The 17373-nt window shown below is 42.5% G+C and overlaps 1 protein-coding gene across 5 annotated transcripts; it reads right to left on the bottom strand.

Moving 5' to 3' along the window:
* Window positions 1–168: 168 nt before the first annotated feature.
* LOC129191367 (bridge-like lipid transfer protein family member 2) lies at window positions 169–17301 on the bottom strand. 5 transcript variants are annotated; one of them, XM_054794640.1, is made up of 40 exons: window positions 17174–17301; window positions 16553–16679; window positions 16321–16447; window positions 16046–16095; window positions 15777–15918; window positions 14587–14705; window positions 14117–14177; window positions 13839–14037; window positions 13457–13580; window positions 13247–13371; window positions 13077–13144; window positions 12854–12990; window positions 12541–12695; window positions 12112–12305; window positions 11727–12018; window positions 11444–11649; window positions 10307–11348; window positions 10035–10226; window positions 9716–9918; window positions 9466–9584; window positions 9143–9366; window positions 8857–9047; window positions 8641–8740; window positions 8358–8557; window positions 7979–8276; window positions 7736–7893; window positions 7453–7659; window positions 5865–5964; window positions 5557–5739; window positions 5348–5469; window positions 5105–5260; window positions 4632–4753; window positions 4376–4556; window positions 2954–3040; window positions 2442–2552; window positions 2223–2358; window positions 1979–2103; window positions 1801–1902; window positions 1587–1721; window positions 169–1121 (listed from the first exon to the last, which is right to left on the bottom strand). In XM_054794640.1, exons 2-40 carry the CDS (start codon window positions 16621–16623, stop codon window positions 936–938), a joined length of 6750 nt encoding a protein of 2249 aa, XP_054650615.1. In that variant the 5' UTR covers window positions 16624–16679; window positions 17174–17301; the 3' UTR covers window positions 169–935. The 5 variants fall into 5 exon arrangements, with proteins under 5 accessions (XP_054650615.1, XP_054650617.1, XP_054650616.1 ...); XM_054794642.1 differs by having other exon boundaries at window positions 12541–12659; XM_054794641.1 differs by having other exon boundaries at window positions 16553–16676; window positions 17174–17291.
* Window positions 17302–17373: the final 72 nt, after the last annotated feature.

Genomic DNA, 17373 nt, shown 5'->3' with positions numbered 1-17373 from the left:
AATTCCTATGGGACTTTATTTTCCAAATCAGAAAAATATGTAATTGAGACTGGAGTTATATTCTTCACCATCACTAATTTATTGAGGTCAGTGAGGGAGAAGAGCTGGTGTTGAGTCACCAAATTCAGTATGATGAACAGTCACAGCCATTCAAACACAATTGAACACTTTTATTGACAGATAAACATTAAGCCACAAAGAGCTGACAGAAAACACAATTCTTTCTTTGTCCAATGGATGAAATATCAAAGCAACCATTTTAACATTTTGAAACCCAACAGGCTTAGCAGCACAGCTGTATGAGTAAGTCTACAAAAATAGCAAAAAACTTTGCTTAAAAAGTGCTTTAGTGTTAGATTTACAAAACGGATTAGCCACACCATCTCCCATCGTATCAATCCAAATGCCACATGATACGAATGTTTGTGCTCTTCTTTATTATATGTTTTATATGTAACTGCAGGATGACAGACAGAAAATTTTTAAAAGTCATACATATATATAAAACTGTGACATAAGCTTTCATTGGTAAAAACATACCAATTTGTATATGTGTGGGATTCTTACAGCAGACACTGACAAGGTTCTGAAGGTGCTTTCTAACGTGAGCAACCATGTTCCTGAGCCAGCAGGAAAGGTTGCCTTGTGTTCATAGAGGCACATGACGTGTAGCAGGAGCAGTGACGTGCACATTCATAGCTAAAAAGCAAGCGTGTGCTCATTGAGTGAAATGCAGTGACAGCTGGATGGCACACAATTAAAGATACTTAGTATTTGGTCATTAAGTAATTAACTAATAGGCACCCAATGGCTGCTTTTGTCCACATTATTTTCTTAATTAAATCTGACAATCAGCAGGATCATACAACACAAGTCCTAATATGGCTTGAAATGCTCCAAATAGTCCCCTTTTTTGTTCAGATGCGGACAGTGACTCACTTGCGTCGACTGAAGATACTCTTCTTGCTCGAGTTCTTGTCAGCGGTGCTCAGGCCAATGAGGAGTCGTGCCTTCTCATCTTCCTCTTGCTGCTGCAGGTTGTTGTCCACCTTGCCGTCAGACGTCTTCCCCCGCAGGTCCGAGCCTGTGGCAGGCTTTAGGCGTAGCTTCTCCTTTATCATCTAAGCAGAACAAGCACAGAGGCTTATGTGGCGCGACTGCAACCTTAGGGTATGTTAACATGTACACGCAGATTAAAATGGTCGATTTTTAATGATGTTTTAATAGTAAGATGTGTCAGTATAGTTTGAGTTACTGGATAATTGCCTGTCAGGAGTCTGCTTTTTTTTGTTTCATTAAAAAAATATATATAGCTGTTTACACAAAAGCAACACAGTTTTATGTTTTGCATTTTGTTCCCTTACTGTACTGCACCGTGACCGTAAACCCAAGGTAACAACTGATCCATGATAATGGCGTACCGTTACACCACTAATGTATTTATGATCTCTCATTAACAAACTTGATGAGGAGCCTATTTTCCTCCTCACCAATCTCTATTTTGTCTTGAACGTAGCTCATGGTATTTGGCTCTATACTCAAAAATCTCTCTGGTTTGATGCAATACAGCCATTAATGTGGCCTACCTGTGCGACAAGAGCTTTGCGGCTGTCTCTTTTTACAGCCATGGCGAAGTCCAACCATGTCCACGTGTTGTTGTGGTACTCTAAACACGGCAGGACCAAGTTCAGGTCCTTCCAGTCCACACTACTCTTCTCTCCCTGAGGAAGTTAATTGAGGTATGTTTGCACACTTGTTAGTAACACGGGGCTTTGTAAGATTCAAGAGTTTTATTGTCACCTTATAGCTGACACAGAGCGGCACTTGAGGAATCTTTATGTAGATGAAGGAATTGTTCATGGCCGCCCTCTCTTTCATCTTGTCAATGTCATCAACAGGATGCTGGTGGGGATAATAAGACACCATTAAATCACCTCTGCTGTTAATCCAACCACCACACACAAAAAGTATGAAATACCTCTGGAGGTTTTCTGAATGATCTCCTGACCCCAGCGGTGCGGTTCATTCCCTGTGTGACACCTTTACTGGATCCCATTGCACCGATGGTGTCCTCGGATGACTGTCTAGTCTTTACAGGGATACCTAGGATGCAAAAAATATGACGGCATCATCATCATCATCATCATCATCAACACCAACAGCACCATTGTCCCATCTGAGTGATCCTGCACCCAACACCTTAGCCCTTCAGTGTTTCATACCCGTGGTAACCAATCTGAACTTGTCTTCCTCATCAGTAACCTCCTCCTCTTCAACATTTCTTCCCGGGAAGAAAAATCCCATCATTCTCTTGAAAAAGTGGTACATGAGCTGGATGGTGAGAGGCACCACATTTACCTGAAGATGGGAGCGTTTTCATTTTCAAAGTGGAACATCTCTGACAAAACATTAAAAGGTAATTGTCCAAAGTTACATGTTACCTCAAAGTGCTCCTTGACAGAGATACCGCCTACCGGGGGGCGCACTTTACTGAAAAGGCGCAAGGCAAACTGTCGTCCTGATTGACCTGCGCTCTGAGGGCGAAGCACCACCTATTGGAAGATAACCAAATCCAGACAAAACTTTGAATATTCTGCTCCTAATTTGAGCTCATTTAAAATGACACTTTAAACACGCATTTAATAGTAAGTGCAATTGTGATGAGTCAGGTGTGCGTCACAGGACGATGCTTTTGTGCATGCAACAATCAAGAACCAAGTGCCACTGGGTGATCTCATCAGGACAAACAAGATGGAGCCATCACAGACATCCGTAGACTTATTCAGTGTACCAGCAGTGTACATACCCTCAGTCGCTAGACAAAGGAAACCAGGTAGAGAATATAAAGAGAATGTAATAGAATGTTGACACTGGGGCCTTTGTCAAAATGTCATCTGAGTTGATTCTCTTGGCACGCCAATGTACATTTTGTTGACTAAAGGCAATGTTTTACCTTGTATGCTGCGTTGGGTAGAAGATTGTTCATTGTGAACCAGCCTAATTCCAACAGATGCTCTGCAGTGTCATCAGACTTGTTGAGCTGTGAAGATGGTCACAATCAGTCATAAAGCAAACTGTTTAGTTACACTCATGTCTTCTGATTAGACATGGGCATGATGAATGTATTTATCTTTGACTTAAGAAACTTGATTGAGCTGCAGAGGGTGCAAAATTTAGGCTTAACAAGTTTGCAGCCTAAACGGACTGCCATAGACAGTTATACTTATAGTTATATAGTCTGTATTAAATGTAGCAATATTGTATTATAGAATGCAACGATTTATCAATTAATTCAATTAGAAACAAGCTTTGATGATTTCTATTACTGGTTATTATTATTATTATTGTTTCTGCACGGCTGGAAACAGCGTGAGGCGGAGAGTGGCAATGGAGAAAGGTGGCTCAAACAAAAACAGCGGTGAGGTGGAAAGAGAGGAAAGGCTACAAAGAAAACGTCAGAAGCTGTCAAAACTTTGGGATCATCTCAAACTCATAACCACAGACAACGTGATGCAATGTTTCCACTGTCAAACAGGGGCGGCATTCAAAAACAGTATTACATTGATGTTGCAGCACTTTACTAGGAAGCACCCCGTGTATTTACAGAGCAAATAACCAGAAACAAGGCAAAAGTCTATTTTGGCCCCTACCTATGTATGTATTACCTGGTTTAACACTACACTCAGGATTTTTTTCCTTATACATGTTCTCATGTTAGAAGTGCAATTTCAATGTTGATGATGTGCATGTATAAGAAAAAAATAATACAGGTTATAACAAGCAGAACCTTTTTCCTCTAACTATTTTCCCTAAAATACACACTGAGGTTATAATTCAATAGAAGGCCAGCATGCCACATTCGGCCCATCAAAGCTTTTCAATTGGCCCGCCATTATATATATATATATATATATAAATATGGAACAAATGTAATTGAAGACCCTTGCTATACAGTGTGTTTTAACCGATTACGCGATTAATCAACAAATATCTGCAACCCTGTTGTATCTACATAGAACACAGACTAGAAATGTTGCACCGTTAAGAGTGGGTGTTTGCATCGGTTTGACAGACTCATGTTTCAACGATTACTTCTGTCAAACTTGGCTTATACTTTTTTAATGTGAAGAGTTACGGCTGGCTGTTCCCTTTCTGCTGTATTGTTCAGCTTTTTAAAAATGTAAATATCACACTTAATGTTAACTGTCAGTCATTAGAATATGACTTCTAGGAGGAATAAAGACATTCTTGTCGGAAAATGCAGTATTTGCAACCATTTTCTAAAATGATGACAGTGGAACCTCTAAAGTTGAACGCAGTCAAAAAAACCCTCTCAAGATGCACAAAAGCCTGAAAAGCTAACCACCACTCTTACCTTGCTATACATAAATCTCTGTAGCTCCAGCTCAGCGATGCCGAGCTGGCCGTCCTCTTCAGTCAAACACCAGCGGGCCTGTGCAAAATAGATCTCGGTTCTTCGTGCCACACTCACATCCTCTGGTGGCTTCCGCAGCTCCAGCTTGTTCGCTCGCTGTAGCTGGAAATCCTTAAAACACCTGAAAGGATGAAATGTTGCGTTAGGCCAGAGTGCCGCCTCTGTTTAATGATGAGTCAGCACAAGATGTGAGGACCTGATAAGGATGTTGAGCTCTTCACTCTTCATCTGCATGTCGTTCTTCTCTTGGTTTAGCTGGTTCTGCAGTCTCATATTGATGTCATTCAGTTCATCAATGCTCAGTTCCTCAGGTTGTGTCTACACAATGGTGAAGCATATAGCACAAGAAAAGCCCAACAACGATGAACTCAATTATTAGAATTATATATTATACCGAACTCAATTATTACCATTATATATTATACCGCCTATACCAGTATACTATACTATACTACTAAGAAACCAATATCTATTCACTTTTCATTATCTCTCCTGTAAAAGCATACAAGCGTATTCAAGAGTCAAATTGCATTTTGAGTACAATAAATTTGTACATGCTGGCAGGTCTGCACTAACACTCAAAGTACTCCCTACCTGTCACATACCCCAGATAATCGCCCCCTTGGGCCCGTCCCAATATTTGCAGTGACCTATACAGTACAAACTCACCCTGATGTTGGAGTAAATCTGCTTTTCTAGGCGTCGTATCTGAGCAAGGTGTTGCCTGACTGCCTCTTGGAGATGCAAGATGCTGCTGCGCTGCTCCTCTGGGTTACTGGAAATTTCCAACTGGAAACGTACACGCTGCTTTTTCTCACTGTGCTCCTGGACATAGGGCACAGGCAAAAAAGAAATATCAATGAAAAAATATACAGAGCACTGGGAGAGGTGATGATGGAAGCAGCTGCTTGCCTTGCGTCTGGGCTCCACATGTAACAGGAGGTTGTTAACGATGTCCAGGATCATTGCATACTGAACAGGGTTAGTTGATATCTCAAGGTCATGGTGAATGAGAGTGAATGTGTCCACAGCACCTAAGAAATGAGCATAACAACACTTGTGAGGGCTGTTGAAAATGAAGAAACTGTGTGAGGGACATATATTCAAATATTCACACACACCAGCCTGTTTTTTCAGCAGGTCTTCTTTTTCGTGGTTATTCCTCAACTCTGGAGGTTTAATCTGTGTAGCGAGCTCTGGGTTGATGTCATGACTGTAGCTGATGTAGTGCATCCGGCAGCTGCAGCGGGAGATGATGCGCTGTACCTGTTGTGCTTCATTTACCTGGGCTGGCTGGTTCCAGTCTGTGCACACACAAAAGAAGGATCATTTCAGTGATTTCACTACAGCAGTGGTGGCAAGTGTGGTAAGCGTTGAACCATAGTGGTAAGTGTTGAAACATAGATTTTTTTGTGTGTAGCATCAGTACCTGTAGTGGTGCTAACCATTCCTCCCACTGCCTGGCCACTCTCCATCAGTTCCAGCACTGAGTCGAGGTTCCGCTGCCTGTGCTCCTCTATGTTTTTCACCTGAATACAACACAAAGCCACACAAAATATTATGGATACTGGATACCCATAAAACCTATTCCATATTGGGTGGCAGTAGCTTAGACTCACTTCATAATAAGTTCAAAGTTAGTAAAACTGGCTTCTGGTTTCCTAAACAATGCTGAGGTGCCCTTCAGTAAACTTGTAATCTAGGTGTGTACTAGTGGGTACGAATGCATCCTGACTAAAAGATCCCAGATTTAATTCCTTCATCTGCCATGGGGATAAGAGTGGGGAAAATTAGTAGCACTGACCTCTTTACATGCAAATCACGATGAAAAGTGGCTTCTTCTTGGCATGGCCCTGATTTGGTTATTCCAGAAATCCCTCAATCAATAAAGTATTTAATCAGGGTTTCCGCTACATGTAATTGATTGTGGTGGTGCGGCACTACAAAATAAAAGCCGCCATACCATTTTTTTTTAAACATTATATTGCATGAATGTACTGTATATATGCTATATAGGTACATATATAGATTATTATTTACGCACATATTGACCACAATTAGTTTGAAAATGATTTGAAATATAATAATGTTTCACTGCGCTTTATTTTGATAAGCATGCACCAGAATTGCCTGTCTGCCTATGCAGCCACCTGGCACTTGACCAGTGACCAGATACGCAAGACTTCTTGTGTCGACTTTCACTTTGTTTCTTATTATCTTGTTTTTCTTATTAATTGACGACAGCTTGTCACATGCTAAGCCTATCTATGCCAGCGTGTGGTCGTTCACGTTTCAATCTCATGCCACTTTCTGGCATTTTTGTTTACATGCCTGGTTTGCGGCATCTAGCTAGCCCGGAGTTACAAGTGGCTATTATGTTCATGGGATATTTCAATCATCGATTACCATCACAACTTACTTTTTTTAAAGTGTCACTTAACAATCTTGCTCTCTTGTTATCATTATATTACTTATGGCTTGTCTTCAAAACACTAGTTGTGTGTCGAAGTTGTGCACCTGAAACATGTAGTGTATACAGCTTTAGACAGTGACGCTATCACAGCGGTCTCCAACAGTAGCCAGCAGTAGCTCACCACCTGATGTTGAGTAGTTCACCAAAGAATATTTGCTTCAACTCTTAGTGTTTTTATAAGTGTTCTATTCAAACATGACAAGTGTATTTAATGACAAATGAGCAAATTGAGTGGAGATGTGCTTTGTAAATAAAGTGCCATTTAAATGTTGGCAGTGCTCTCAGCAAATTTGTCACTAAATTAACAGTTTTGCAATGTTCTCGGTTCATGTTCGGTCAGTTGTTGAAAAATGTTAAATAAATATGTACTAAAAATTTTTTATTTATCTTTTTTTTTTTTTTTTTTAAATTGCAGACGCAGCAGTGGCACGACACAGCGGCGGCAGTCCCCCCTCCCAAGCAGCCCACCACCAGAGCTTCAAAAAATCCTAGGGGAAACCCTGTATTACCAGTCTAAACACAACTAAGTGAGAACTTTACCGACCTCCAGCCACAACTGCCTGTCCTCTTGCTCAGATGGGTTGGGCTCCATGGTGGCAAAGTATTGCATGCCGTCCAGCAGACAGGTCCAGGTGGTTTTCTGCTTCAATGTGCCGTTGTACCAAGCTGGGTGGTGCTCACACTGGTGCAACTGGGCCATGGCTGCAGACACCAGCACACAGCCTGCCGTCTCTGTGCCCCGCAGCATCATCTGGGTAGATCACGACAGAGCATCACTGGTGAACAATTAAATGTAACTAGTGTGGTGTGGTGATATATGCAGCTACCTGGCAGTTGACCAACTCAATAAACCAGTTGCGGTTATAGACATCATCGGTCTGGCAGGCTGCAATGCCACAAAGCTGGTCACTCACGCCCGAGTCCTCTTCGGAAAATACCACAAACTTATCAGTTTCCTCAATGAGCTTCTGGAGCATTGACGTTCCTACAGAGGGAAGTGGCCAATTAAGAGGAGAAGTACATATTCATGAATATTTATATCTTTTAAGTATCAAAAGCATAGTCCTCACCCTCGTGTGGACTTTTCTCAGCTCGACTGACAGTTGGCACAACCGGTGTAGTGGGTGCAGCGGTGGGAGAGAAGTTGGAAGGGGAGCGCTTAAGCTTTTTGGCCTGCAACTGTGTGTCTATCCGCAGACCCTTCAGGGCTTCAGTGGAGAGGTTTCTCTTCAGGACAGAAGCCTTTTTATAACCGTCATACAGCCCAAAAGCTATGTTCCTGTTAGTAGTATTCCAGGAAGCACGTAGATCCACCAGACGCAGTTTATGAGCATAAGTGGCATTTGTTTCATCCTTCAGGTTCACTTCCTGTCAAGAATGCATCAAAAAAGATTACAGAAACCACCAGAGTAGACTGCATTGTGTACTCCATCAGCTGTAAAATGTCACCTCTTCCACGTGGTTGCTCTGTCGCTGGTAACTCAGGGAGGACAGGCTGAGCAGATGAGTCTTCTTCACTTGAGCGTTAATCTGGTGGTCTGCTGTCTCATCCCAAGTGGAGGCCATTAAATGAACGGTCACCTGCGACAGTTCGCTAACCATCTGAGTCACATTCCACTCAGAGATCAGCCTCCTCATCACAGTGCCAGCTGTGAGGGAAAACACAAACATCTACATAAAAACAATAACATGAAAGAAAAACAATAGGAGACCATGACGCTAACATCTTTACCCTGTGGAATTAGTCTCTGTGCCCCTCGAGTGAAGACATGACCTTTGTTGCACTCCACTTGGATACCTCTTTGCTGGGCAAATGAAGCCCAATAATGCACCTAAAGGACACACAATGCAGAGTAATTGTACGCAATAAAGAAGGACATTAATGGTAATTATTGTTTTAAGTGATGAATCGATAAAATGAAATGACGATGGGCTAGGACACTCTTACTTGAAGTTGTGGGAAGGCGGCCGTGTAGGACATCTGCTTGTAATGCTGACCTAGCTTCTTACGTACAGGCCTGAGACTATGGACGAGCTTGCCTCTGCAGATGGGCCGAGACACATTCGTCCATGTGGCCCAAAAGTTCTGCATCCACCGCAGGGTGCTGCTGTACAGCAAGATTCTGGGCTGTGAAGTCTCTAAAAAGAATGAAGTGCCACTGAATGCTGGTTTCAAAGGACAGCTTATAATGTTATGAATAACTGCGCGTACACACACACACACACACACACACCGAGGCCACATTGCTGGTTAAGGTCCATGGTGATGGAGAGGTTGAGATTCTCAGAGCGAAAAGCTCTGTAGGAATCATGAGGCTGTCCTGAGGTCACGTCTGCAACGTTCTCTGCACAGCAGAGCATGACAGCATGGTGGTCATGAGGGTTGCCATGGCAAAGCCACTGAAGGTCAAGGGTCATACACAAATTGGGCAGGTGTAGAAAGCAGATGTCGTCGTATCTAATATGGAGAAAATAAACATATATTAACTAAGACAAATATAGTCCTCAACAAATAAATTACCTTGAGAGCCGTGTTCATGAAAAAAAAAGCACTTACTTTGATGCTGTCCTAACATTGACATTCAAATCTCCCTTAAAAACAAACTGGCCAGGGTTCCAATCGAAGTTCAGCTTATTCCACTCCCAGTGCAAGTTTTCCGTTGTGTTGTAAGGGTCCTGTAGGAATGCAATGTTTTTATATTAGATCAGGTGTGAATAAAAGCCAGCACAGTACTCATAGTGACATTCAGGACTTCAGTCATTGTATGAATTATTTGGGAGCGTATAGTGTGTGTGTACAGTTGTACCTCTGTAGCAAGCTGATGTAGATTAGCTTGATCAATGTCCATGACCCAGCACCCATGTAGTAGGAACCGACTTTTGTCCCACCATGCGAGAAGAGGTGATGGATCCACTGTGGGTTTGGTGAGAAGGTCAACTGCCTGGCCGATTAGGTTCCAAGCAGCATCCCAACATGGCCCCCAAACAATTGTGTACAGGCAGATGTTGGCTATAGAGACACATCATTCAGTATTAAATAGAACATTTTGTAATGCTCTACCAAACAACTGGAACTGATACGTGAAACAACAATTTCAAAATGAAATACAAAGTACCACAACTCACATTTGAAGTCATAGTAGAACTTGAGGGGTGGCATATTCCTGTGGACCGTAACGTCTCCCCACGGGGCGCCAAGTGGAACAATTGCTTTGCGATGAGCTCTGGCCTGTCCGTCTTGCTCAGTCCCAATCAAACGCCCAGACAGCGCCCAGTCGCGAATCTCAAACAGGTAGCGAGGGTAGTCCCGAATTCTCACTGGCACAGCAGAAACACGCACATTTGTAAATTTTGAGACATTTAATCAACCGTTACTACATAATTTGGTGTCAACTAACCCAAAAATGCAGCCAGTTTAAACTTCACAGCACGGCACCACTGGATCACCAAAGGGAGCCCATCTCTTGGGAAGGGGCTAATGCCGTCAATGTCCCTCAGTTGCTCTCTCACCTTCTCAGGTCCATGAAGTGATTGGTCAGCCAGGACCACAACTTCCAGGTCAGACACAGTCCACGTCAGCAAGGACTTCCTCATGGGTGTGTTGGTGTAAAGACGACGTGACCGCTGGATGTAGATCTCGATGTGCTTTTTTTCCAGTGAACTGTACAACTCTTCAATCTTCCTGGCAGGCAGCAGTTCTCCGTGCTGCTTCCTCAGATCAGCTACCTTCTTATCTAGAAGCTGAAGACGCTTTGCGCTTTCCTTGCTTTCATCTTTCATCAGCTCATAGTTGTCTCGGAGCTTGATCTCAAAGATGTCGTCCAAGAAGACGAAGGAGAACTGGCTGACCTTAAAGATAAGGTCCGGAGGCAGGCGCTGCTGGACTGTGGAGGCTTGTCCTGGCAGACGGTGCAGCGTCTTCAACCACTTCTGCACACTGATGGCTTTGTCGAAGGTGTTAGAGAAATTGTACTGATAGGGGAACTCTACAGACAATAATGGACAAGTGAAAACCCAGACGCGGTTCTGAGGAGTGTCAAGGAAAGGGAAGTTGTTCCTATGCAGCTGCATCTCAGGCAAGTCAGCGTGCGTTTCCACATTCAAGCCTTTGAAGGAAATGATGTCGTGGCCGTCAAAGTTAAAAACAAGAGAGGGGGTGCACACTTGCACTGAACCTGCATGCTTGGAGATGGAAAGCGCTTCTGTGTGAAGAAGAATATAGTTCTGTTCGCCAACATGAGCAGTTACACGAGTGTGACTCAACTCAGCCAGCAGACTCAGCCCTCTCCTCTGTTCTGATTCATCAGGCTTGATTGTGCGGTCCTCTTCTGGCTCTCCACAAAGCATATGCCAACAATGCAGTGCTTCAGTCATGTGCTGATAAAAGAACATATGATCTGGGGGCGTCCATGCGACGGAAATCTCCTCTTCACACTGAACCTGAAAAAAAACAAAAAAAAAGTTTGTAAACCATTGACTATATTGATAAAGCTGCAACAATGACACATGAAAGGCATGGGCCAATATGTGAACACCTGCAGTGTATGGGTGGTGACATGGTAACAGAGAGTTGTAGTGGTGAGCTTCAGTTGGGGGTTGGCCATCTGAGTGGCGGGGCAACATGTCTCCATGTTCTCTGTGAGTGTCTTGATCACAGAGAAGCCAACACCATGTAGAGACACCTTGGAGCTCTCAGTAGAGCTCATGACTCCAACAGTATCCATCCGCAAAGACAGCGCTCCTAAAAAGACAAATGAAGAAAAATGCTTCATTCATAAAAAGTAAGTACATTGCATACTGGTTTGAATCCAAACCTACCAGCCAGATCAGTGACTGTGAAAACATTAACATCCTCCAAATGACAGTCCATTTTGAAAAGCAGCTGCAAGGATGGGAAGGGTTGCACAGTATAGCTAGTAAGGGTAGCCAGCGATGACTCATCTGAGAGCTTTGGCTCCGATTCATTGGGAAAGTGGATGAGGGACATCAGACGAGATAAACACAAAGCACAGGTTTCTGAAAGTTCCACTTGAAGTCCCTTCAGGCTGGACTCCACATTCAGACATGGAGGGCTGCCATTCATATCGGCGCTGGGTCGATTCCAGCTGCCCTAAAGGTGTGGGATTGACAGAACACTGTTATTATTAATTCAACATTCCAACAAATGCATTTTAACTTGAGTTTTTTTTTTTTTTTTTTTTACTTGAAGACAGAGGGAGTCTAGGATCAGCGCTTCACCCCAGACATGTTTGCCAGGAGGGTGGGGGGCTTGTTGGATATGAGAGCCTTGACCCACACGCCACCAGAAACTGTCCAGGTTTAATGAGGAACGTTGGTGCACATTTCGGGACTCTGGGTTGTCTTGGTCAACCTTTAAGTCCAGAAGATGCTGCAGTTCTGTGGGCATAAAATACAGAAATAAAACTCTTGTAGCAATAAATAGTGAATTAATGTAATGGGTAGTACACAAACAAAAATGTGAACAAAATGTAAATCAAACAGCAACTTAAAGTAGGGGCTATATAATAAATAGTGATAACAGAAAGTCAATATGCAAGCGTAATGGAACAATGCCTTAAGAATATAAAAGTAAACTAGCAAAATATATATTTTTAAAGTATCAGTGTCGTACCTGCACGGGCTGAGAGGAAGCCGAGGGCGAAAGGTGTCGTGTCTCCCAGCTGGACAGACACATTGAGGTTGGACACAGAAGAAGAAATCATCACAGGGGCATCTAGGTGGGGCAGGCGCCTGAGGAAGAGGAGGGTGGGCAAAACATCTAATGGACTACGCACAATAACGAAGAGGATACAATGAGCATTACACAAACACATGGATAGGACAAACAAAGATGGATTATTAGTGTGAAAAAGGAAAAATTACAAGTATAAAAAAAAAAATACAACTAGCTCATAACATTTTTTCCGCCTCAGATGGCCACTTGCATTTTTCGATGTGACTCCTTCCTGTGCATCAGCTGTGCCCACGGAAGCAGATTCAGCCAGTGAAAAAACTCCTGGTGACGATAGTGGATGATGCAAGTGTTGACTATGAACGAGCCACAAATGTCGATGGATGTAACCTAAAAGTACAAACATGAGGAAACAAGTGAAATATGAGGTACAGCCCTCTGAGGCTTTGCACAGATCATCACAACATCTTCCTTGCCTGCAGGGATGTCTTGAGTGTGTTTACACAGATAATTCTTTGTCTGCTTTGAGAGAGAAGAAGTCCATCTGCCAGTTTATATATAGAACACAAAAAGAAATATTATTTACAGCTGTTTAGCATTAACCAGCTCTCTTTACTTTACACCTGGCATCCAGCTGTGGACTCACCCTCGAGAAGGAGCTCCAGGCTGCTCTGGGGAAAGCTCATCTCAGGGGTGAAACTTTTGAGGGGAAGCTGCTCATTGTCACGTCCATAACACACCTTTAAAGACTTCAGAGTCCAGTTCAGGTGTCTTTGCAAGTAGGAAAACACATTGTTATGAAAAAAACACATTGTTAGAAATAATTCAATCGAGGAATTACAATATTCTGACTCACCTTTTCTGGCTGTGCATGGACAGAGTGACATTTGTATTATCAAATTCCATGTTGACCTTTTGCGGGATGAACCGGTGAAACTGTTCCACGGTTTCAGTATGGATGAACTCTGTGTCAGCGCACACTTAAAAAACAAATGTTTATTTGCAAATGAACTTCTGCCATTTTAGAGCACCGTTAACTCAAAGTAGTGTTATTTTGAGTAGTGTGATACGAAAAATGCATCATCGTCGACAACCTCACCAGGAATCCTTCAGTTGTTTACCATATAGTAAAGAATCAATCAAAAAAGTATCAGCCAAGAGCTTACATTCTGTTCAAATAGTTCAGCATATTTTTAAGTGTAACCTTAGTTTATCAAATTACAGAAATAATTATTTACCTGGTGTTTGTTCATGATATGCATCTTGAGTTGTCCTTGTGGGAGACAACGGCACCAGGATCTGGCTGAGGAAAAGGCCCTCGTGTAGCTCTGCTAACAGTGTCCTCACGCGCAAAGACAGCGAGCTAGGCCTCATCTCAGGTAGGCTCACATCGCCCGAAAGCAACAAGCCAAACGCCACTTCCGCCAAACAAATGTCCTACAAATGAATGACACATTAGGCTTTCACAGTCAAGCAGGAGGTGTCAGAGGAGAAAAAAAAAAAAAAAAAAGCTCACCAGCTGGCTGCTTTTAAGAACTTTGCTGCTTAACTGTCCCACGGAGAAGTCCCATGCCAACCTGCAAAGAACATTAGAACATTAAATACAGCTTCTTGACAGATCATGTCCTATTTCCACTAAGGAAAGGTTTGGTTCAAATCAGTATGCGTTTTGCGTTCCACCATACACAAACATTCTGTCAATTAATAATTGATCCTCTAGGACTGCAAGCATGGGTACAGTGTAGAACACAGTCTTAACAAAGCTTGTCTAATAATGGAGCTACAGACCAAGAAGAATGAATACCAAATTCTGGATGTTTCTGTTCATTGTTATCGCCATCTCGCCTGCATACTTCACAGTGGAAATACATGCCAGATCAGAGTTTACTGCTCTAAGCTGTACCATGTTAAGCGGAACTGAATCATACTATTACTGTGTGGAAATGTGGCCTAAAAACTTCATATACTGTAGACAGTAGCACACACCTCTTACTGTGGTGGTCAAGTAACAAAGTGATGCAGGTGATGGTCATGTGCCACAGAGACTCAGACAGAGCCAGGTTCAGAACCATCACATTAATGGAACTGATGTGGAATGACAGCAGCTGCCAAGACAAAAAAACAGGAAGATAAAGGTCGGTCAGTGGTACTTTTGAAGAAGAATGCACCTGTAATGCAAACTGTAATTGCCTTGACTGTTTCAAAGGGGAAAAAAATGCCTTAAAAGTTGAACAAAACTTTGTAGCTCAAAGCACCGTCTTGCTTGAAGTCACATGGGATGTTAGAAAAAACAAAGCTTTTTTGCTACACTTTATTCCAAACAAAGCATCGGCCTCAACAAAGAGTGACAGACAACTAAAAAGATTAAAAAAGGGCAATGCAGAATGCAATGCCAATCACCTCTGCATTATGGATTTGTCATGAATGTTGAGTGTTTCTTTGTTATTTTTTAACTTGTTAGCAATACCAATAGTTAACTTTTATTTTTATTTTGTTACACTTGTATGACAATCAAAAAAAAAAAAGTTTTATGCAGACCTGCCAACCTTGAGGAAATGTTGAGTCCTCATTTAGGCTTTTTTGGGGGTTTGATTTTATTTCTACAACGTACTGCGGGCCAAGATTAAAGCGAACTGGGGCCACTACACTTTTGACACTCCTACTTATATAGCTCTTTGTTGGGGTTGAGCGTGTGACGTCACGCCAACTCTGTGAGCAACCGCAACTCTCGTCGATTATTCAGCTTGTGAGCTTCCTCCGTCGCGAGCGAACAGTGGTAATTAAAGAGTGATCTAAATTCGGAGGAGCGGACGTTCATGAAGGCGGGTGGTGCGCCCTCTGACGGAGTCATATACACACAGAGGAAATAATGTAAAAAAGAAGCCCAATCACAGCCTTTACAGTCCGTGCCGTCTCAACGAGAGGTTTGATTTTTTTGGAGGTGTACATCACACTATGCAGGAGGATTTGCAGGGGAAGGAGCGAGCTGGCATAGCGTACTCTGGCGCCTTAACACAGGAGCATACTCCAGGCTTAAGAGACTGAACCCGTACATGTTGGCAAGTCTGTTTATGATGGCAAGAGTTTGTCTCTGGAACAGATTATTAGGTTAATAAATGAATTGTGTTTGACCTATTACGATCCATACTTGTGATAAAAAAAACTGAGCTTCATACTTGTGAAAAAAATCGAAGTGTTGTGGCGCTGACTGAAATCTTCCCCATTTTCTTCCCATGGCTCTTCTTCATCAGCGGTCCCAGGGGTGCTTGCAAATCAAACCGAACCCTTGTCTCACCAACACACAGTGCCAAGTATCTCCTAAAAAAGCCCAATTGGACAATTTGCTGTCTCACACCCAAAAAGACACTCATTCAATGTGTGAAGCCGCACATCCCATAACACATATATATTTGAATAAAACAAATTTAAAAATATGTATACTCACGGCAAATCCTGGTTGAGAAGTTTACTCGAAATCCATATTCTATCAATTTCCTGATGTAAAAAGAATCACTATTACGGTACATTAGGGACAACTACAACATTGGGGACACAATCTAATGACACTCAGTACAAACACTGAATCAAAAATTGTGTCTTTACTACGACAATAATGCTCCGTTCTTGTATTAGCGCTCATTAGATTGTACAGGTGCGCCTTATCTGATTGTCTATGAGCGACATACAACATAAATGACAAGTAAACACGATGCTGCTTACCACAGTATGCTGCGGGTGAAACTGGATACTAACTCCTTGGACAGAAAACAGTCCGACTGATTTGATCTTCAATTCTGCATTTAGTGCAGTCTGGAAGAGTCTCACAGCCAAAGTGTTGACCAGCCATCTACCAGATGAAAAACAAAAGCACAAACTTAAGAGTCCATATTTGGAGGTTACTAAAATAAAGTGACACACCATAGAAGTGGAAGATATTATGATATCCACTTACCTAAATATGATGCATGACAACACAATGCAGAGTAGGAGGATTGTCAGGAAGGAAATCAGCAAGAGAGACATTATGTCCCAAGTTGTTCACACCCCAATTGAAGACATTAAGTTGACTGCATCAGCTTCTGTCCAGGAGGTAGATAGAGATGTAGCATTACTTTAGTTTGATACACATTCTGACAGTACGGTATATTCAGACAAATAACCCTCACTGAAAGTTAAGAATTACTGTGAGAGGGACAATGTAACTGTTCAGCTAAAGGTAAACACTAGCTTCTCCTAGCTTGCGTTGCGAATGATTCATGACATCATAAATACAATTTGGAATGGCTACTAGCTAATGGTATTGCTTAAGACGGTGTACAAACCTCTTTAAAAAGTTACTTATGTGAAAACAAATAATAATCACAAAAGTGATAATATCCCCAAAAACGTAAGGGACACTTGCCGCCGCGTCATCAAAAAACAAAAAAAAAAAAAACAAAGCAAATCTGTGCTAGCAGCAGCATAGCCGGCTAATGCTAGCTGTTAGCTTACAGTTTGGAACTAACTCTCCGAGTAGCTGGTCGTTTTCGTTACACCGCTGTCTTCACTTGCTTTTAAAAAAAAAAGTACCTACCCTGGCATGCTTGCAGTGTTAGCGGTCCGTCGCAGCACACACGAAGGTAAGGAGCTGTGACAGCTGACAGTTTAGCCAGCACCGAGGGAGTCAACACTCCGTCCCGCTTGGCTGCGCTCAAGGGACTATGTGGAGCAATGATGGAAGGCAGCAAGAAAAACCCACAAACAAACTGTGCGGGCGGGGACATATTTCCTTTT

This window comes from Dunckerocampus dactyliophorus, chromosome 12 (genome assembly GCF_027744805.1).
Source record: "Dunckerocampus dactyliophorus isolate RoL2022-P2 chromosome 12, RoL_Ddac_1.1, whole genome shotgun sequence".
NCBI classification, from domain to species: Eukaryota; Metazoa; Chordata; class Actinopteri; order Syngnathiformes; family Syngnathidae; genus Dunckerocampus; species Dunckerocampus dactyliophorus.
The sequence above is the reverse complement of the archived record's forward strand: the minus strand, read 5'-3'. Positions and strand labels throughout refer to the sequence as shown.